The sequence below is a fragment of the Ascidiella aspersa genome, chromosome 7, assembly GCF_963924565.1.
Source record: "Ascidiella aspersa chromosome 7, kaAscAspe10.2, whole genome shotgun sequence".
NCBI classification, from domain to species: domain Eukaryota; kingdom Metazoa; phylum Chordata; class Ascidiacea; order Phlebobranchia; family Ascidiidae; genus Ascidiella; species Ascidiella aspersa.
The window spans coordinates 483,491-507,434 of record NC_139453.1 but is presented as its reverse complement, the minus strand read 5'-3'; the positions used below and the strand labels follow the sequence as shown (position 1 = coordinate 507,434).

The window sequence follows — 23,944 nt, the reverse complement described above, 5'->3', positions numbered from 1 at the left end:
CTCCTGGGAGCTTCACTTGGTCAAACCGCTGTGTGTATTGCGGTGGTGGAACATGATTTGGACCTGGTTCACCCCTGCCAGCTGCGCTTATGTTTCACTACTTTAATGGGAAGAAAATAGGAAGAAACAATTGTCGCGAAAAACAACAAAAATGCCTAAATTTAAACCACACTGAGGGAATGAAAAAGCGATTTTAAATTCCACACTTAATTGGTTAAATTGTGCTCAGCTAAATACTTGGGTGGTGTCGGTGCCAATTCAATACCAATCCCCTATTTGTACTATAGATGCCCGATAATATCGTATCGATACCCGATACAAAGTGATAGTATCGGTGACAATCTAATAAAAACAACTTTAAAATATATCCACGATTTCTGCGTTGAAAGGTCATTATATTAACATTGCTCAGTCTCACATAACTTGCCAACCACAATTTTCATTATTTTGTTTGTGATAAACTAACCACTCTTCCTGGATTCAGCCATCCTTTAAATCATACACACAACAAGCCTCAAGCAATTTGTTCAATAATCTAATTTAAAATGGAACTCGCTTTGGGATCAAAACCACATAATGACGATATAGGTTACAGAAACACTGGCCAGATCACCAATTTAAAATGTACTGTGTTCCAAATCAAGTGGGTGGCATTCTGGATAAATGTGAATTAGTCGTAACTTTCTGATTCATATTTGTTGTTAAATCGTGGAACAATTCCTTATTTTCTATTTTAAAACTTATTTGTCAAAATTGAGAGTAGGCCTATAGAGTCTACAATTTTACCGCATACAAATATAAAAAAATAATAACTATTTTGCATACTTTAAGTAAAACTTTAATAAAAGTCTCTTGTCGCTGCTGATAAAGTTTGGAATGAAAAACAAACCTTTGACAATTTTTAGTGATAGTCTTAAAAAAATCCCCAGTTTTCAAATAGCTCTCAGACGCCGAATAAAAAATTTTAAGATTCCAAAATGAAACGTGACCCAAAACTAGCGAACCTAGTGATGTTCGATCGCGTCAGTTTAATATTTCCGCCTCCATAAAGTTCCATAAAGCACCTTTACAACGCAAACCACATGAAAGTGCTGCGGAAATCAGTGGCGTGGGGAGGTTCCAGTGGCTCAAAGCACAAAAGCCGACCTCACAAGCGACACATTAATCTAATCTGTAATCCGCTGCCCACCCAGGCTGTAGCATCAAAGACGCGCCAAAAACTCACTCGCTAACCTCAATTTCAAACGGCAACCGTACGTGATTTTTTTTGGCCAACCTGCCAAGTTTACAAAGGCATTCGTACACTATTTCAAGGTTATTTTTATATTTTTTTTACTACCAAGACAATTTACTGAGCAACTAAACAGTTTTCAGAGCTAATTTTACTTTATCTCTGCATTTATTTCGTGTTTTTTATATGAACCGATACAATTAAAAAACTTAATTCCGCACATTTTTTAGTCATTTCTAATTTCCTAATAATGGGGGTTTATTTAAAAGTACCAGAAATCCATGTATCCCCTCTAATTACCACTTTACAGTTTAAGTTATTTTCACGCTATTTAAAATGTTTATGGTTAAGTTTTTCAATACTCAGACAAATTAGAAGGACATTTTTCAAACTACCAACTCATAGTACTTTTACAAACCATTTGTGTTTATTTTCTAGTTTTCGCCATTGAGACAATTGAAAAAGTACCTCACACAGTATTTTGTGGTCAAACTCCCTTTGCTAGCTTAGTATTAAATGGTTTATTTATAAAAGTCCTACCTATCCATTTTCCATCTTATATTACCACTTTAGCTTGACAGATAATTTTTGCTGTTTTTTCAATTCCAAAGAGATTATCTTGAGTATCACATGGCTTCTTTAATCACTGTGCGGGGTTTAAATTAAGGCCCCGTTCTTTGACCCAAATTACGGCCTTAGGTTCGGGTGAGCCTCAACAGAGTACAACAACAAAACGTTGGATCTTATTGACAACACACTCCACGTCAATAACTTTGAATGGGGTTAAGCTGGAATGATTTGTATGGCGCCCACATTGTAATGTGAAGCATCAACAAAGTTTTGCCGACGCCTTTGATAAGCATAAAGCGTGAAGAAGCCATAGTTTATGAAAATAGCATATTTAAATATCAGCAGCTATACAGTGCTGTTTTAAGTTGTTTTGAAGAACCGAACAGTCTATTTCCTAAACGGTCTTTCAAAGCACTTTGTTAACTTAACTTCTCCAGCAGATTTTAGATACAGAAACTCCCCAACTGGGTAACCCCGACTCTAACCTGTTTGTTATTACCACAGATAATTACAACTGGTTATTTCCTCTAATAGCAGTTCGTTAAAAACGTGTGTAACTATAGCATAGAATTAGCTGGTTGTATGTTGAGATTAATTAGTTGAAATCAATTTGTGGTTAACAAATTTTAGAAACATCCTGACTAACCCTAAAACGTCAATAAATGAGAAGCACTCATAACGAAATTTCCAACGCAAGTTGGTATTTAGAAGTGTGTAGATTGTAGAGTATCCTTTGCCCGAATATCATCGTTAAATGCTAAAAATACATCTTCTATAAGCTTGCGGCTTTAAAAGTGTTTTTTAAACCGATTATATTTTGCGCTAGTAATTTGAAATTAACTTTCTACGATCCATTTAAGTGCGAATACGTTGCAAAAACCACAGCCCCAAGCCCGAAAATCATTAGCAGGGATCGCACGTTTTATTTGTTTTGGCTTCAGCCTCGTGCTAGCAAAATTTTCTCCCAAATATTCAATTACATCTGATCAAAAAGCGTCGGAATGCGATCTCGAATTGAAACAGGTGCCTTCGCTCGCTTCCTGCAACGTTTAAGGGAACAACCCGCGCGCTCAACACAATGGACGCTTTGTTACGTCATAATGCCGTCTCTCTATTCATTACCGTAATGTGGCATTGTCAAGGTCAACAATCAACAATCGGCAAGTTCGTTTGTTCGCTAACAATCAAGGACGATTATTTGTTGACACATAACAATGGGGTTTCTCGCGTTCATACAACAGTCGCCATTGTTTGACAACAAACGAAACCTTTTAAACGATATTCCGGTCGCAAATTCACGGCGACGATCGCCTTACCTCACTCCTGTGTGACGTCACAAAGCACGGCGCGATCCGTGAAGTGGTGGGAGCGCGATTTGTGCGCCCATGGGAATGTTGGATAGACGCGAGTCGAATTACTGGAAATGTCAGACGCAAAGTGGATTTGTTTGGCGAAAAAATGAAGGAATTGCGGTAAATTTCGAATAAATGTCACCGGTTTATGGTTTGGCGATGAAATATCCCAATATTGGTGGATTAATCTTGCAACTGAATGCTGCAAAGAACGGCTTAAATATACTTATAGGTACTTATCTTGAATAAGCTATAACTGTAAATACCCTAAACCAAGAGTGCTTTTTTTTATCCAATCGGGCCTCTATACTTTTGTCCGCAAAACTTACTTTTATATTATATTGTCGTAGTTGTGCATCAATCTACAAAACACAATATTAATATTCCAAGGCAGCTCCTAAGCTTCTCCATTTAAGGAATTCGAAGCTAGACTGCTAACATTTAAATACTTAATATCATTAGGTGCTCTGTGACGTAATAAGCGCTTTATTGTCACGCATCAAAGCCCAATGTGTTTGTGACGTCAGTCAAAGCGATCTAAATAGACTTCGTGTTCAGGGGAATTCCCCCGAGACCATTCCGACGCCAACAATGCTTCCCGCGTGGATTGCAACAAATCTCGTTATGACGTCACATTGGCCAATAACGATTCTGACGAGATAAGTTCAAAAGTTACAAGGCGTGTTTATAAATAGTTGGAAATATGGCAAACCATTGCGCAGTGCGACATGTAATTTATTTAATTTGTTGCTTTATGTTTTGTTGCGGTTTTTACTTATTAGTTGATATCAAACAGTTTTTATGTTTACATTGTTTTGTTTAATTCTGGGGATTTGAGTTATATTACATTTCTCTTTTCAACTGGTAAAATTACTAACTTTGATTATCAGAAACATCTTAAAAATACAGTTGAATAGATTTTTTTTAAAAGGCACCTATTTGTTTGCCATCAACGGCATTTTTAATTTAGGAAAAAAAATCTTCAAAAGAGTTTAAAATCATATTCTTTTGTTTCGATATAACCACTAAAATATAGAAAAGTTGTAATACTGCCAGCTATAAAATTAACAAAAACAATTAGCAAGTTTTTAAGGGCAATTGGCCGAGTTATGCGAAGTTTATAAGCTATAGTTATAATAGTTACACAACGGTTAATTCGTTAATTGCTTGAATTACCTGAAAGCACAATTAAACCTAACAAAGACGACATCGAAGCTAAACGACCTACAATACACATCATTATAAAACCCTGGCGCCTCCAACAAAAATCACCAAGAACTATGATTACCTGGAATCTAAATTGTCGACAAAAACCTCAAATGACGAAACACTTCCGCTTTATTATCGTGGCATTCTAGACTTTGATTGTTACGTACTAAGTGGCAATTATGAGCGAACACTTGACATTACGTCTGTGTGGCGGCCGCAGAAGGTTGGGCCAGATTTGAACTCACAACTCGCGGTGAAGTTGGATCACAACTTGAAAGCCTTTCCACAATCTTATCCAATTGTGCGTATTTTTGTGCATTAAACTAATGTCACGAAGCCTTCAACGTTGGGAATTGTAGATCTCGGTTGCAAACATCTGTGTGTATATTATAGTTTCAAGTTTGCCGATAGTTTTCAAGTTTGAACCACTTGTCTTGGACTTAAGTCATTGGGTTTCTTTATAACATAGGTTTTGTAAATTTTGCTTAGTTTTACCCAGTTTCTGCGAAACATTTTATTTGCAAACTCGGTTTAAACCATGAACCAAGTAAGACGCAAAATTATAGGTAAAAGTAAGAAATGACCCTTCACTACCCTAGAAGTGCGACCTTTTTTTAGCATTTATCTTGCTCAGTTTTATTAATTTAATAAATAAATAAGACTACAGTATATTCTGCTTCAGACAGAAATTAAACAAACCAAAAATTGTTAAAGTGATAACATAGGTTAAGCCTATAAAACGGCATTTTTCCATGAATGGTCTCACAGTCGATGTCCAACTATCAAAGCATGCCGCGGATAGTACGCCTGCATCCTGCGTATCTTGTTACCATATAATTGAAGACTCCAGTGTGGCAGAAAAGATGATGTTTTGCAATAAACCCAGGGCGTTACGCATCGCTGAGCACTCTAGTGTGACAAATGGGGTTCAACTTGTGAAAAGTACTTCACAAACGGCCAGAATACAAGGCCACTTAAAATTAGCCGGCTCGATGTTTTCCACCCTGCGCTCCTGCTGTTTTTGCACCACTAAAGTCACAAAGAAAACGACAGGAATACAGGGTGGGAAATTAAAAGCTGTTAGGATTAAAAAAATATTCGGCCTGGTATTAAGAAAACGGCCAAACTCGTCGATAATTTGGTGCCGGCCGATTCTAAGTGGCCCTTCTGACCTCTTAAGGCCCCAGGAAACCTGCAAGAAGTTAAAGCTGGTGGATAAAGGCTTCAGAGCAGTGATTAAACATTTGGAATGCCAGATATTGGGAAACTGAATATAAACTGTATAAGGAATTTTGTAAATATAAATAGAAAAGATTTGTATTCTACATTCAAAACTTAAAATAATCACTCGAGTTTGTAAAATCACGCTATAATTTGATAGTACTTTATTAAATAAGGTGCGGGCAAAATAACTTCTGCTGAATTTAGTGCTGTATGGCGTCACATTGTGTTATATCTGACGTCACAGCGCATAAAAAAGCTTGTTATTACATCATAGTGAAGCGGGAAAGCACCCGATGATGCTTAGTAAGTGAAGAAAAGCAAACATTAATTGCAATCGTCACATAAGTTCGACAAACAAACTAATTACATTACATTAAACAAATGTTCTTGGTTTTAAACGTGCCAATCTATCAGTTTTTGCCAACTGCAAAGTTTTGTATTGTAGCTACAAAGTTTTGTATTGTAGGATCTCAACTGATTTTCGCTTTATGTTATGCCTTGTAAAACTAATTAGGATCGTTTGACGGTTTATCTTAAATTTGAACTGGTGGGCGCTACAATCACACCACTTTTTGTTAGTCACGAAACGAATTGTCAAAATTGAAATGACAAAGAATAAATAAATATAGGAAAATAAATATAATAATAATATTTAACCCATCCAACCCCAAACGTCAACTTACACCTTAACCCAAATAATCTTAGCAATATAAACCCCCAGACAAAAACGTGGTAAGATTCTAGACCAGCGCTGAGCTGGCGTTTTGCTAACAATGCTGCTTGTGGAAGTTCGCGTCATTATTCGACCCAATGTGCTATAATTTGTGGTATGCGGCGCAGAATACACATTACATAAGTTACGAGCAACCTTAGGACGTTAAACACAGCAAATGGAGCCGTAAATCAGCGCTAAAAAGCACTGGGTGACGTAGTTGCGCGAGAGAGCGTGCCTTCTTCTCAAAACGAGGCTAAACCTTTTTCTTCTCTCGCAGGTCGCGCTTGGTTAAGGCTCAGGCTCACTTGGATATCACCTCAGTCAAAGTAAGCAACGGACTTAAGCTGAGGTTTAAAGGTGCTGTGTGCTGAGCAATCGTGATGTACAAGCTCCGTGTATTCTGCTGCTTGCTCCTAGCCTCATTATGCGGCGCCAGTCAGCTCGCCAACATCGAGAAGCTGTCGTGGAAACAGCCGGAGTTACCCAACCTACTTCCCGTAGCAGAACTGGTCCAGGGTCGGGCGGAGTTCAAAGGTCGTGTACCCCAAGGTCTCCACGTGGAATGTGACCTTGAATGCGAGCTTGCCAAAGGTGACCTTCCGGTGACCTTGCAGGAAATCGAGAACCAGATGAGCTACGAAACGCTCGACGTTGAGCAAGAAATTAGAGTGAAAACCCTTGTCAACGTCACAGATATACCGAGCGATTTATTTCGTCACAGTAGCATTGTACAAGAACAAAGCAACGTGGAGAAGTCGAATGCGAGCATTGTTAGACGCAGGAGAGCTGTGTTCGGTTATGACACGAGGTACAACCTGAACGTGAAGCGCTTCGCCAACATATTCCCCTTCTCAGCAGTTGTTCGACTCTCTAACGGCTGCGGCGGGGTTCTGATCGGGCCCAAACATGTTCTAACAACAGCCCACTGCATTCACGACGGAAAGCGTTATCTAAAGGTAAGTCAAGTGTTACCTTTCTCATCGAGGCGCATTTTTATGTTGTTTATCTTTAAAAAACAGCAACGAAATATTTTTCAATAGTTGCATTTTGTTTCAAAACTTAGGTTGAATGTTTAGTTTTAAGTTTTTTATCATTATGGCGTTGATTATGCACATTGTTTTATTAGAACGTTTCCACAATGTCCTAAACTTTCGTATGAACTTTGGTTTAACTAGAGTGCTTACCGTTACCTGTAGTTGAGATAGCACGGTTGATAGCAACTGACAGAATATGCGCAAAACTTTACATACTATTTTGGTGTTGAATAATTGCTTTTGCTGCTGTATCTTTGAAAGTATGGTTCCTAATTCTTTTGAAGGTTGCTTAAAAACAGGTTTGTTTTATTACCAACAAGAATATTATTTAAACACTTTTATAAACGGATTTTTTGAAACACGCTCAAGAAACATGTCAGAAAAAAGTAAGGTAATTTTATTAAAAAAAATAGGCATTTGTGTCGCAATTTAAAATCGACTAAAAAGTCCAGACCGTCAGTTGAAGCTTTGGCGTGCTCCTAACATCGCAGTATTACTGGCGCACCGGTGTTCTGTAGATTGGTGGGCGGGGTTACGTCTAGACACGTTATTTGCTTCGGCGCGAGTGTTTGATTTGAGCAGTCGCCCTTCTTTCAGTGCTCTAACAACCTTGCATTGCCTTAACTGAGGCTTACAATAGCATTGTGTGTTGCATAAGCACGAACGTTGTGTGTTTTTTGGAAGCATCAATGATAAGGTGCATCAAACATAAACAAAAGGTTTGTTTGTTGAAGTCAATATTAGCCCAGGGTAAACTTGAGTTCGGCTCAAAAATGTTGCACGAGAATCGATCTTCGGTCTCAAACTCAAGAACGTCAGATACAACCTAATGTTTGCCTCTAACAAGATACTTTCAACGAGTTAATTCTTAATTGTGTAAACAGATGCCGCCAAATTTTAGACAGTCATCTAAAAATAGTTCAACATTTGCGATATTTTTGTAAAAAACAACATACATTTTTCCAGACAAGTAACGCAGCTCATAATTTAGATAAAAGGTCAAGTTTTGTGTTTTTTTGTTTTATTAGTATTTCCGCGTATTTAATTTATTCATTTTTTTTCTATTTTGGATTATTTATATTTGTTTTTTTATCTATATTACCTTGATTTTGGTAAAATGCAAGTATGTGCAGATTAGAAGTAAGTAAGTGTGCCACAGTTTTCCCACGTGCGTCACAAAACGTCATCCCACCATATTCTCGGTTTGTCAGCATTCTTTATTTTGTTTTGCGTAAAAATATCGCTGCGTTAGCGTTTCTTCGGTAACAATGGAGATCGCGCGAGTCCATTGTGTGCAGCGCCTTAACTGAAACTCATCAATTTCGTGATTTTGCACAACACTGCTATGGCGTCAAGTAGAGCTCTTTGCTGCAAAAAAATATGAAGTAAAGCCAACGCACGGAATATGACATTAAATCTGATTCACATAGCAGTTAACCATTTATAAGTGGGATTTTTTAATTCGCGCTGACCAACGACAAAGTCTTCGTATCGCCACTTTTTGCACAAAACACAAAATTTAAGAAAGTTGTGTGAGACTTTGCTTTCAAGCGTTTTTCAAAAAACACGATTTGAATTCTGAGAGGCGATTTACTTCGTCAACAAAGTTGTATAAATCGATATATATTCACTAATGGGTGTATCCATAAAAGAGCGGGCCGGAAAAATAACCCATGGAACTTTCAGCGGCTATTTACCCGGCTAACAAAGTAATTTACACACGGAAATAAATCATAGGAATCATGCGAAACGCCGGAAATTCAATTTAATACTATACACCACCCAAACCCAAACGCTAACCCCAACCCTAACCCCAACCCCAACCCCAACCCTAACCCAAACGCTAACCCCAACCCTAACCCAAATCAATGCACAGTCACTAATGGATGTGATTTATAATCGTTATTGTCTGCGATTAAAAATAGTGCAAAATATTTCGCATTTTTTACATGCAAATAAATCATGATCGTATATAGGGAGTCGCAAGTCGCACCTTCATGTCAATTGCACCGCACCTTAATTACTCCAAGCTGCTTAATCCACGCTCCCGTGGTTTAACAACCCTCCGACAATTTACAAGGAAGCTAAAACATCCGGGCGAATAAAATAAGGAAGCGGCTGTTCACCCGGACACCAAGTAGTTTAAATCAGCACATAATCACTAACCGATGCAAGTGTAAATATCGCCTACAGGCACCTCCTGAGGCTTTTTACCCGGCTAACAAAGTAATTTAAATCGATTTTGGAATAAATCATGGAAATTATGCAAACCTCGAAAATTTAAATTTAGTAGTTTACTATACTATCACTATCCAAACCCGAACGCTAACCCCAAACCTTAACCAAATAAATCAATAAATAATCACGTATAGGTGCAAGTGTAAAAGAGCGATCCGGTCAAATAGCCACTTCCTTAAAATAAAGGAAAAAAACAAAAAACGAATAGCCTAAAAGCAAATGGCCTTTGCTTAAGGTTTTAATTTAAAGTCGGGTTTAAGGTTTTGGCATTTCGAAATTTTCTCACGATTTCAGATTTTAAGGACCGATATTGTTATCATTGCACTGGATCGGGAAATACTGAGGCGAATCGTGCTTCTGTGGGTTTCAAATCCTCGTGATATTTCTGCGAAGATGTGTGATTTTTCGCTGTCAATCAAATAACTCACATAACAATAAGATCCACTCAGAAAATAAATACGCCAGCATTAACAAATTTCACCAAACTAACAGCATAATTCTAGCAAAATAAAACTCTTTAGAAAACTAGGATTTTAGCAGCAAAAAAATTTTGCCGAGTCCCGATCTAACTCGATTAGAAATTGGATGAAGCGGGATTGTAATGAAATTACCGGACTAAAGTACAGAGCTCTACTGTGCTCCCCTCGGCATTTTAACTAATCTGCTGCCAAGCATAAAACCAATGTAATTTAGCCCTTTAAGTAACCACAGGCATTCAAGCGGGGATTAACGGTCGGCTAACTGGGGCGCTCTTATACAACAGGTTTAAAAAGGCATCATTGGCTGTGTATTTCAATGATCCCGTAAACATTGCTAAGAATGAAATAAACTAAAGAAAAAACTTTTAATGTGATTTGATGTTACCTTTCCGCACTTTATATTTGTAGTAAATACGACATGTTATAGAACTTGGGTTGGTAATTTTCAGAGAAGCTTTGTTGATTAATATTATGGCTGTCAAACAGTTTACACTCATGTATTATATATAGTTAATAAATTTAAGTTTTGTTTGAAGGCCATTTCAATTTAACAACAACGCCAACTAAATAATAAAAAACAATTTTACTTTATTAGTCATTTAAAATCCCGACCTAATCTTGCTTGCGGCGAATGTGGTAAAATAATAGGTGTGTTTAAAAAAAGCAATTCTCACATAAGAGACGCGCCCTTTTCAAAAAGCGACTGAAAACTAAGCTGCAATTATAACCGGAAACCACATTAGTGTTGCGAGGTTGAAACTCGCTTATAAACTAAAGCGGCCATTACGCAACGATGGTTTCTCTAGAACTCCGTTGCCATGCAATACATGTTGATATTGCAAATTAAAACTTAATATTAAATATAAAAACGTTTTGGTTGTCGTTTTTAAAAACTTATTAAACAAAACTTTTAAGAGTAAGAATTTGAATCAATATAATTGAAATGTTTCATGCAAGGAATTCACGTTTTTGTTTTATGAGAGAATTAAACTAGGAAGTTTAATGGAAAGGTAATTGCGCAAACCGCGAAATAAAACGCTTCTGTTCGCAAAATAAGCCTCTGGCTCCATTTTTCGAAAATGTGCCAAACAAGGACTCTATAGTAGGAATACCAAGGCCCATACAGAAGTAGGTTGCATTTTAAACTTTTCGAATAAATCTTGTTGAAAATAAATAAAGATTTATTCAAAACGTTCAAAATGTTACCTACTTCTGTATGGACTTTGATATTCGTACTACGTATTACTAAAACCCCAGCCATTATGCTCCAAAAGCATTCTAATTTTGACTTTCCGGCGGAGGAAATGGTACTAATGGGTTATTTTGAACATATGGTTTAAATCGCGCCAACTTTTGGGGTCAAGGACCTCAAAACACGCTTGTTGTGGTTTGGAAAGCGCCCACCGGAAGTTCGATTAAATCCAGCTTGTTTTGTCGAGTTGTGAGGAAGTGATTTTACCACAGAACATTATCTTAACTGCGGATAAACTTTTCACCCTCTGCACTTCCGACCGCCTGCGTTTCCGTCCTGCGCACTTACGCCCTTCCTGTATACGTGACGTAATGCACAAAACAAGTATATGCCATTACTTTTGAATTTTGAAACCCAAAACTTGATCAGTTGGCTTCAAAAATAAACGGCTGCCTTATAAAAGCAGATTTGTTATATCAACTGTTGTCACCAGGCTTGTATTAATCAAAAATAGATTCTCTGGTAATTATAAATCCACTCCAGCCAGCGTTTCGGCGACCTGTCCAAGTCGCCTTCCCAAGGGTGGAAAAAACGTATTATTTTAACTTATTTTATCCCTGGTAAATAGCTTCTGCCAATCGTAAACTTCACCGACCCTCTTGTTATTTTTCCAAGGTTCAATTTTGGAACTTTGTTGGCTTATATTGACTGTTTTTTGTAAACGTGTTTAGTTGGAGCATAAATGGTTGGAGGTTGTAGTAAGACGTGGAATGAATACCAAAGCCCATACAGAAGAAAATAGCACATTTTGGAGGTTTCGTTGTCACTATGTTGAAAACGAATGAATAGATATTCGAAACGTTCAAAATGCAACCAACTCAGTATCAGCTTTGCTGCTCTTGCTATGTTTAGTTTTTTTAATTTTTCGTGGTTATCCGCTGTCAACTTACAGAGATGATAAACCGTGAGGTGCAAGTGGTGAAAGTTAGTGGGTGTCGCCTTTCATAAGATTGCTCCACAGCTAACGATTGTAAGTGAGAGAGCTCTTAAAGTGTCCAGTAACAGGCTTTAAGCGCCCGCGCATAATGCCAAGTGACACTTACACTTATTTCGCGGTTTTATGAATTGCTCTTCGCCCACTTTAGAGCCACAATGTACAACAATGTAGCCACGCTAAAACTTCGCTGTAAATTGCACTAAGTTTAGAGTTTTATGGTGGTTTTTGGTTGTGCTTTGCCGTCTTGTAAACTTGCTATGCTTATAATTCGGGAAATTCTATGACCTGTCACAAAAAAGCCTAAATCTGAATTTTATTATTTTTCTACAAAATGTTTCGAAGTTTTATCTCCGCATGAAACAAACAATAAGATGTTTTTAAAGCAAAACGAAATTTAATTTAGATCAAGGGTCTTTTTTTCCAACGTTTCGCATAAATTGTAAAACAAAAATACCTAAGAAACCTTCTATTTTCGGCCCAACAAATATGTAACTAAAATGAAAAAATAAATCTAATTGCATTTTAGCAAAAGACGTTAAAGCCTTTTTTAATTAAACTTTTCTTTGAAAAAATATGTCTTATTTTTGAATTCCACACTCAAATCCATTAACTTGTACCCCTAAAACTAGCCACGTATCGCAAGGGGCCAACGGATCCCAGTTTATGAACCTCTGATTCAGATCTAGCCGATCCAGTAGTTTCCCACACAACACTGTAACGAAGGTTGTTTTATCGGAAATGTCGATACTTTAAAGTTTGTTTTGGTGACCGATATTTTTGTCAAAAAGAATCGCCTCCGATACCAAATGACGTCATCAATATTGTCAAATAAAAAAACGTATAACAACTGTGAAATTATAATGATTTTCAGGGTATTAATCCAAAATTTGTTTTTTCGTTACGAAGATTTTTTATCTTAAAATTATCTCCGATTTTTATTTTTATTTTTTTTAGAACTTTTTTTTAAAGCAGAAAATTGTTGAATCGTCATAAACATAATATGTAAGTTGTCAGGAAAAGCTCTCCAAACCAAATGCCAGTTTATTTAGCTCTCACGCTAATGTGTATTTAGTTCCCGGCCACCCTGGCGATAACACAACACCAGAACCCCCCTCAAATAACAAAAACACCCCCAACCCCCCAGAACCAGCCCGAACAGTGATAATGTGTTTGTGTTGTCATAAGGCAACTCGCAGGTAGCTCAAAATATTAACTTTCATCCCAAATGTTTTTCCAGCCTTAAACCCAGGCTCCAGAGCACTTTATTTCCGAGATGTTTGGAATGTTTGAAAGCTTTATTTTTTGTCAACCGACTTTGATGCATTGCGTTGGTCGCTTCAAGCAAATAAAAGCAAATATTGTGGGATTTAACTTAAGCTGTAAACCATAACTGGTTCCAGTCGGGAACCAGTTGCGTAAATAACCATTAAATTTTAGGTAAATTAGGATAATTTGATTTTAAAATTAAGATGATTTAATTTGTAGCATAATGGCTGGAGGTTGTAGTTAGACGTGAAATGAATATCAAAGCCCATACAGAAGTAGGAAGCATTTTGAACGTTTCCGATGTCTCTTTGGTTATTTTCAACAAATGCTCTGTATACGGGCTTCGATATTCTGAACTTCATTTGTTCGATAAAAACCTTATTAGCTCCGTTAGGTCAAGAGCCTCGGCTTAATCTATAACAAAGCCGAGTAAAATTCTATTCAACCCCAGATCATTGCTTATTTTCTTTCCCTTCGCCAATGATTGATTACAGCCAAGTTTTACGGTGATAGGTAAACTTTTAGATAAATGGGCCTTTTCCGGTTTTAGCAAACACCCCAAAAATAAAAATAATGATTTAAATTATGAGAATATAAACACCATATCCTAAATATAAGGAGACCATAAAACGTTTTAGTTCTTTATATTAAGATTTTACCAGAGACAACGTGAAAAATTCTTTACATATTTTTCGGCCACGCCCACTAGTAACTTCATGTCGCAGCCAACATTCCCAACACCTCATAAACCCTTACACGTGTTGGTGAACCGATAAAGGAAGGCTGGTGAACAAGGTTGGAATTTGTGGTTTTGTTCAGCAAGGTTTAAATGCTGCTTTAAACCTAGAACTATGTAGAAGGGATATCAAAGCACATACAGAAGTAGGCAGCACTTTCTTGACTCACTGGTTCTGCGCCAGTTCCACCTGTCAGCAAGCGTGTGCCGTGGAAATACCAGACTTGCCATGTTTTATCGCCTTTTATTCGCGCTTACGTATCTTCTTGCATTTTACTTACTATTATTCCTTCTTTGACCTGATGAATCACGACTGCACGAGTTCTTTTCAACATTGCGAAACAAATTATCGTCAGTGTCACAAGATTTCCACATTAGCACTTTAAACGTTTCAAATAAATCTATGTTCATTTTTAAATCTTTTTTACATGTAAACTTGGCTTTTAACAACCATTAGAGCTATTTTTTGTTAATCTTCTTCAATGATATTTATCGATAATCATAACGTCGGAGTCTACAAAAGAAAACTATAAATCAATTGGCATTGTTTGGACGACATGTTGTAATGTTGCTTCGCGTAACCGTGATTTATTAGAAACAACAGTACATTTGTGAGGACCCTGGTTTGTCTACGCAGTCATTCTAGGTATGTTGGTTGCCGCCGTGAAATAAGTCGATAAATCTCACCTGTCGTAATGGACCCACGCTGTGATATAAAGGCCCTTGTAAGGTATTAACCCGAGAAACTCGCCATCCCACAGCTTGTGTAACCTTGGGTTCCGTTGGTGTTTGGGTCGCATACTGGCGCTACACCCACACACACACGTCGCACACACGCACGCATGCACGCGCGCACACATATAGGACACACAGATAGAGGGGGCGGGTTTAGTCATCAAAGGTGGCAAAGAACGAGGTTTCCTGCAAAGTTGACACTCGAAGTCTGACGAGACGGAAACCATTAGCGGGGCTCGCTTTGCAAAACCCGCTCTAAATGGGTTAAACTTGCCCCAGCTGAATAGGGGTGAATGGAGCTTTTAGCGTCAAGAAGTGCAAATTCAATGACTGCATTTTTCAACAATATTTCAGGCGACCTTGTTACACAATAACTCATAGAATGTTTTTAACTCATAGAATGTTTTTAACTCATAGAATGTTTTTAACTCATAGAATAAGCTTTTAGTATTCAATAAACGCATAAATCGCTTTCGGAAATGCGTATTCATGTACATAATTGTTGAATAGCATTAACATGATGCGCAAATCAGATTTGTAGATTTCAGCGTTTAAATTTCACTCACATAAATTAACTTGGGATATTTCCAAATAAGGTATTGCGATCCACAATGGTTAAATTACGTCATCCAAACGTAGAAATGCCAAGTTGATGACGTTGGGAGTTATGTAATCCACTTTGTAACCGATAGCTCGCTTATCTGTGCTAGTAATTTTATCCAAAAGTTATTTTTTTCATACTCTCACAAAAGTTGATTTTGAAAATAATTTTCCTGGGCATGAAAGTCTGTTAAACCTGAACAGGTGTTCCACCTAAAATTTACATTATTATGACAAAAAATCGTCTAGGTTAAAAACAGAAAAAAAAATGTTTGAAAATAGAAAGTATTTGCTTGAAAAAGGCTATATAAGTCGATTTAACGGCTTTTGTATTTTTCTTGAACTGTCTTACTTGGTGAAAATTAAGCCGCAAAATTGCAAACCCAAAACAGATAGAATGCAGTTATTTGATCAGCTTTAGTGAAGAAAGGTGCTCAGTTTCATAAATTTATTAAAGCGGACACGAAAAGCGAGTTGGAAATCAAACGAGCATCAAAAACCTCCCGCATCAAACAATTTCTTTGAAGCATGCGTGCACACTCAAGCGTATCACCACCGCAATCGCGCGCTCATCCAAGCGTGACCGACAGGGAGCTTTGAAACAAAACGTTGAGAAGTAAGGGGGAGGTTTAGGAGGGTAAAGGGGATAGGTGTGCTTGATGTCTGCTGGAACTAAGCTTGATACGCTTTTGGAATCCACGCGACTGTGTGTTTACGTTTAGGGAAATATAAACATAAAGTTTGGGTAAACTACTAAACAGTCGCGACTCTTGAAAAAGTAAATCGCTGTAATTTTGCAAATAAGGAAGAAGACACATTTTATTTGACTGTAAACTCTGTATGTACTTAAAACGTTTTAAAATTTGATTGCAGAAAAATCGTTGAAAGGCTTGCATTAAGGTTGACTTCAACGACCATTTACTATTACCAGAAACTGCCTTCAGCTAGTTGACATAGCACTAAACGTGTTTGCTTAGGAAACAATTATTAGCTTGCTTTGAAATCTCCAGTTTTTCGTACTATTGTTTCGAAAGTCTGCTGAATGTCACCCTTGTTGAAACTTGCAGAGACATTAAGTTAAAGGTTTTGTTGTTTCCGGATCTGAACAAAGGCATCAGCCAGACGATAAACAAGCCCTCGCATTGGCGCAAACATTGTAAACTACCGAACTTGTCAATTCAAACCCACACGAGGTTTGAAAATAAACAATTCCCGATTGTTTGTGACGAGACAATCGGTACACAAAGCTGATTGCTGCGTAACATTTGCCTTGGCCAATAAGGCCATTGTTGACAAGACAATGAATCGATTCTTCTCTTTCCGGGAAAAGCAAAAGCGGTTTTACGCGCGACTTTGGTTTAGCGCTGAAACACAGTTTCGCTTCCAGAATGCAATGAACAAAGAGGGCGAGTGTGACGTAACAATAATAACGATCAATCAATAGTTAAACTTAGACCACATTTAACGCTTGTAAGTGAAATCAACTACTTAAGAAGCTTTATAAAAAAATTTAGGTTTTTTAAAGTTAAAACAAAAAAAGTTGACTTTGAATATAAAGTGGGTGAGAAAAGATTTAAACAATGTTTTCTTATTTATTCCCTTTTATCTTTGACAATTTTTCCTGTCAATCATTATCTCTAATATTATAAATACACTTGGCAATTGATATGGATCAAGCATATCTCCTTCGTAATGGGATGAACTTTCTCAACTTTAACCCCAACCTCGCCGATTTAAGGTCAGAGGTCAGGGTCCAATTGCTTGAGCGTGTGACTTCATTGAAATAATTTTGTGGCCCAGACGGAATAACTTGCGGCGCCATTAGGCCTTCCAGGGCGCCGAAATACCTCTGAGGAATTATACTTTTGGAATCCAGACAAACCCTGGAGTCACATCTAATGTTTTAAATTATTTCAACACGACAAGCTAAATACCTAATTAAGGTTGTTCTAAGTAGAATGAATATCAAAGAAGAAGGGTAGCATAAAGAAGGTAGCGTTATGTGAACGTTTGAATAAATCTTAAGATAATGGCTGGAGGTTGTAGACGTACAATGAATATTTAGAATAGAGGAGCTTATACAAACCGTATCTAGTCATTTGTCAATAAAGATTTATTCCGAACGTTGACGAAATAAAATTTTCACAAAATATATTTATTCTACGTCTAAGTACAACCTTAAGCTATTTCACTTTTTCAAGTTGTATTCTTATAAAACTTTGAAGTTAATGAACCCAAAGTAATGTCCCGGAACCCAATCCCAACTTGGAGCAATCTTGAACTACAACCGACGAGGTTATTAGAAATTCAAATTGACCAAATACATCCGACCATAACATTGGCACTGCCATTGAATGCTTACAACATAAGGTTCAGACAAGGTTCAGTCATTCGTAAAATCATTCTGATATTTATAGCTGCCATAGTAGCGTACAACCGCCCATTCATAAAATTCGTGTAAGTCTGCCAGCTCAAGTAAGCTAGACATTCCATAAGCGCAGAGCTGTATGGAAAAAAATCAAATATTTTAATCAAAATTGAAAATTCGACACTGTTTTTTTTAGTTTATATTCATATCTTTAATTTTTTTAAATATTCTAGCTTTATTCTGAAACAAAGTCTAGGGTTCTGGTGGCCAAAACAAGTGTTTTAGCGATTTTTAAGTCATGTTTTTACGTTATATTACATTATCCAGTGTTATTAGCTTCAACTAAGATTTAATCTCATTGATTTTGAACACAAACAAACTTTTACCTTTCCCTTGTTTCGTCACAAAGCCCCAAACAACTTGTTTAAAACGCGACCTTTGAACTGACCTTGTCCGCTTTGATCACTTCCTTTTGCTTATATGACGTCATAATGTGACGCGCGAGTCGGCCTGTTGAGTGAAACCATAAACATACAGGAGCCTTTTTATGGAGAAGTGAAACTTTATCTTGGACAGCTTAAAGCTTTTCCTTTACATTGCTTCAAGGAAAGCGTCTCATTTTTTGATTGCTTGTAATTAAAATCGTAAAATGTCGAAGAAATTTAATGGCGATTGCAAATATATATATATACATGACAATTTTGAAAAGGAAAACTCGTGATTGTCGTTTTTAAGATAACAACAAGTCCTACTTTTATGCAAAGTTCCATAAAAAGTCCACAAAATTTTGTACTTCTGTGATCTACAAACACACACGTTTAAAAATGTGCTGATCAAATAAAATGTTCTTTCACCAACCTAAAGTATAACACAAGTTCATACAAAACCAACAATAATCCCCCCAATATGCGGGAGATTGTATATATCCTGTAATAAGCGTGTGTGGTCGTTTATGATTGATGAATATGGAAAGCATTATTGGCGAGTGTAACACCTAAACCACAGCGTTGAGGATTTAGGGGGCATTTTTACCCCTCAAACCCTGAATTAAACTGACAAATTGTCGGTCGCCTAAACCCCCCTTACAACTTTAGCGCCGCGAGAAACCCAAGCTTCTAGAATCGCGACTTCCTTTATCGTCATTGTTACGTCACAGTGCTCTGCTTGTGTGGCAACAAAGGTGGATTGTGTTTAGCGCGCGAAGCTTCCTGTGCAATGTTGTTTTTTTTTCTCTTGACTTGCTTCGGGTGATTTGCCAGGAATGAAATATTTGCCACAAAATGCTTCGCTTGGATGACGAACAGCCACCAATTACTGAAACTACCTCGCTAAGTTTTCGTATCTGACACTTTTTACAAGTGTTCCAGTTTTTATCGTGGTTTTAACAAATTGGGCGAAAAACGAAAATAATTGAAGCGTTTTTTTTTTCGGCTTTGTTAACGTTATATTTCGGTATTTATCACAACAATATTTCGAAGACCAGCTTATTCCAACAATTTATATTTCGCTCTGTAAACTTTTTTTATTTTATGGGTAATGTAAATTAATTAGCGTTTCTTTGCATTTGTTGGATACGTCGAACCTTCACAGAAAAACTTGAATATAATTACATCGTTTTTTTACGCTCTTCAGTCAATATTTCACCAATTAAATAATTACCTGCATTGTTAGTTTTAACAAAAAAGTTCGCTTTTTTAATTATCAATCCCAAACGATAAAAGTTGCATTTCTGAGCATTTTTTGAGCTCTAAAATTTCGTGTTTCGACAATAGTGCTCCGGATACAGGAAGTATTACCGTAGATTGTTGTGCAGTAATAAACCTACCTTGGCATGCTTCCAACTTCGAACAGTGTTCATGGTTTGCGGATGTAGTCTCCTGCTGTTTGTTGTTGCTAGATTATCTACAAATTCCGCGCGAATCTCTACAAGCTTGTCTTAACTTGGGCTGCTTACAAGTTCTGCACTCGGCAGCAGATTAAGCAACCGCCGATGCACTTTTTATGTTTTTGTCGACTCCGTCCGTTAAAGTTGTGCAATTGCCAACTGCAAACAAACATCGCATTTACACCGAAATATTTAGTCAGCTTAATGAGCTACTTTTAAAATTGCGAAGCTTCTTTTTAAATGTGTATAAATAGTTTATAAATTAATCTGCCAGTTAAATACTGAGGGCAGCTGACAGAGCAACTTCACCAAGCGCTAAGTTCTCTTGTTATTTACATTTTTGGATTTTTATCTACTTGTCCAGCTTATGGGTTTGTATCGAAATGATTTGTTTTAAATCAACTTTTTTGACCAAGATAAACGCTTCAGAATAAGCCAACGCCCAATACCAACAAGTTTGCTAGAAAATCTGCAGCGAAATAGTTAAAAAATTAAGCCCATTACATGAAAGGTCAACTGACCCGACAAACACTTGTGGTATGCACAGTTTGTTGGCGGCTTGCTACATCAGGTGCTAGCTGTAGTTGCAATAGAAACGGTTAAGGTCCAAAACACTAAATCGCAACAATGAGTGATTTTTTTTATTATTTTATAAGGAAAAAAGGCGTAGACTGACTATTCTGAAGTATAAGATCCTTATATATCTTTAAAGTAATGTTTTTCCCTTTTGTAAATGAAAATACGTGGGGGAACCTATTTAAATTTAACGTTCAATGTTCATAATGAATAAATCATAGTCTAAATGCCCCACAAAACACCACATCCTTCTGTATGAGCTTTAATACTTCTTCCACGTCCAACTGCAACCACAAACCTTCATCAAATTACAAACTGAGCGGATATTCACAAGCGGGTAACATCGCAACACACCGAAGCACCTGTCTCTATAGTTTCAAGACATATGCGAGTATTTCCAAATGCGGTTCACCACCTAAGCCCCACTGGGCATGTAATTTCATCAGGTGCTTATGTCAAAGCGATTATCTTGCTGGAACGACCCGGTAATTTCCTCTCGCCAAACGAACAGTGGAACTTGATATATTTGACATTTATTCAACATACGATGATTTGGGGAAACTAAATATTCCTGTGGATGACATATTAGACACCTTCGAAAACTTACACCTGTTTGGAAATGAAAGCCAAATAAGTCAATCGACGTCATCTTAAAAAAATGTTTTCTTTGCATCGTCGTGAAACGTCTTTATTACGATCTTATTAAGATACTTGTGTTTTTTGGCTTTGGCATCTATAGTCAAACTACATTACAGATCCGTGATGTTAAACCAGTGGTCCTCAATCTTCCATAACTGGCCCCCGAGGGCTTTCAAAATCCCCCTTGTGCATGTATTGTTACAAAAGCACAATGTAGGAGTCACATTTAACAAAGCAAATAAGTTTAACTAGCGATTATTACATGCTTTTGTCCCCTGTAACTTCCCTTTAATTCCCAATGAAGGGGGCGGTCAAATAGCTGCGATATACACTAACAGTTAAGGCTAATTATAAATAAGATTTCCTGGATGCCTTGTAAATACCTGTCAAAACACTCTTAAACAAATCTGTGGGGCTTTAATTATTAATTAGGATTGCTTTTATTATGCTAGAAACCTTTTCGCATTCCGATTAACACAAACACAACAAACAAATGGATCAGAGTCTGGATTATTGTCGAAAAGTGACTCTGATGAATCCAAGATTAATGTGCGGCCCATATATAATAACATAGCCAGGATTATTCCGCATATGTGCCTCAAACGCAAACTTACCCTGCTTTTGATTGAAGCTACTTAAATTGGAAAATGCCGAGCGGCTTTACAGGTTAATGGCCAACTTTTTAGGCTACTTAACGGCCCGCTCTTCTAACCACGCTTTTCTGTAGTTTTCACTTATTTAGCTAGTTCAATTTAATATAACCTGAATGTTATAAAACCTACTTTATCCCGAAATAAAAAAAATTACACCAGACCAGTGGTTGTTAACTGTGGTTTATTACCTTCATAAAATAAATTACCGGTTAAATTTATAATATCTATTCGAATTTAAACTTTTTATTTTAGAGTTGTTTATTCATTGATTGCTTGGCAGATTTAAAACAGTGTTTGGTTTATTATGTTCAGCATCATGCAAAGTTATTATTCAATAAGACGTGTTATTGGTTCAATAGAGCGATATCGGTCAATTTATACACGATATGATAGTAGTAAAAATGTAGCCGGCCGCTTGTAAATTAGCCACAAAAACTGGCCGAACGTGCGAGGAATGTTGTTGGATGTTTGAGCGCAGATCTCAACAAACCTCAGCACATAGCAACTAGCTTAAAGTTGCTACACGAAGCTCGCATGGAGCCGGTTTCACTTGTCACGATTAAATCTAGCTTTCCGTGGTTTGAAGTGGATGTCGCATTGAGCGTTCAGCAAATACGACTGGCGCTAGTTGCAGAGATATAAGCGATCAAAACACGCCACACAAGAAGCGCATTAAACCGAGCGATAACCAAGTGACACTAAAACTACATCGGGATTACATATAAGTGATGCTGGTTGCCGGGGTTTGTGGGTGCAATGCACTTCTTAAGGTTTAAGACTGTGTTGTGTTTAAAGCGTATTAACTTAAGTCTGAGATTAACTTGCTCAACATTTTAAATTCAAGTTTACAAACGATCTCTTGCAATTAAAAACAAAAAAAAAACTAATTTCCTGCTTATATCGACATTTGTTTGATAGCAGAGGGTTGATAACATCTGGAAATGTGATTGGTGTATGTGTATTTTTAGGTGTGTTTTGGGGGAATTTGTTAAATAACTCGTCTTTGAAACAGCACATTTAGTTCATTTTAACGTAAAGTTTTTTTGGTAGGTTGGATCAATTGTTTGGAATATCTGACTAACAATCCATTTCGTCATGTTATCTGGTTATCAAAGCAGTTTAAAATCGTACTCACCTTAACCTGAATACACTTTTGAGGTTTACGCCATACCAATTAAAACATCCAGCAAATTCTGAGATTGTGAGGCTTGAAATTAACCTCAAAATAAATATTACCATTCCGCTCTTGCAAAAGCAAATGCGCTAAAAATAGTTTCCAAAACATCGTTGAAAGGAATTTCTTTAACACTTCGTCTGTTCGTTGTAAACTTTACATTTCACGCCTCGCCAAGCACCACCGACCATTGTTATGCAACAATGTCTCACTTTTGTCGTCACAATGCTATATTTATGGCCACGTGCTCAGTGTGACGCCACAATATGCGCGTGTTGATAGGAATTTGTGTGGTTTTTATCATTCCTTTCTACCGCGTGTCCTCACCTCGAAGCCGCAATGCTGGTGACATATTAAGTGGTGCACAACATGCTTTGAAACACAGCACACATACGTAATGTGCTAACTGACCACTAAAGTTTTAGCACAGACCATATATGTGTTTTTTATGCTCCGCCTACAACTTAGAATCAAATGTCAATTTAACTGTTGGAAGTACGATTGCTTGAAAAAGAAGGGGTTGAAATACAAAATGTTTTTGTTCTTTTTTATTGATTTAACAACAATGATTGTTATCAGCGACGTCACAGTTTTAGAATTAACAAAATTACAATATTACAAAATTGCAGTGAATCAAAAACCTTAAAAAAATAAAAATTGAAAGTTTTTATTACAACTAAACATTTAACATCCTTCCAACACTTAGGTTCGATCAAAACAGTATTAAACCAACTTTTATTTTCTTTCAGGGAGTGAAGAGACTGCGTGTGGGGAGGTACGTGAACAAGAAGTTGAGGAAAGGCAAGAAGAATAAAAGGAAGAAGAACAAGAATAAGAAGAGCAAGAAGGTCCGATCAAGGAGGAGCGCTCCTTCCAAGACTGTGCAGAAGTTCAGGTGGACCAGAGCAAAGAAGACCCACATCCCACAGGTTTGTAGCGAAAAGTTTTGTGGGGTGTTTGAGAAAGGAGGCTTATTTGGGTAATGAAGTTTTAAATCTGGACCTTACGAAATCCTACGTGAAGCATTGGTGGGTTTAACACTACTATTGGCTCGTTTGCAGCGAAAAGTTT

General features: G+C 37.1%; 1 protein-coding gene across 1 annotated transcript in view; it reads left to right on the top strand.

Moving 5' to 3' along the window:
• LOC146137172 (serine protease 23-like) overlaps positions 1 to 23,944 on the top strand; it is a 33,279-nt gene that overhangs the window by 6,173 nt on the left and 3,162 nt on the right. The window contains exons 2-3 of the mRNA XM_083393418.1: positions 6,579 to 7,257; positions 23,623 to 23,802. Of these exons, the coding sequence (XP_083249544.1) occupies positions 6,682 to 7,257; positions 23,623 to 23,802 (756 nt within the window). The 5' untranslated portion in view covers positions 6,579 to 6,681. The remainder of the gene's footprint in view (positions 1 to 6,578; positions 7,258 to 23,622; positions 23,803 to 23,944) is intronic.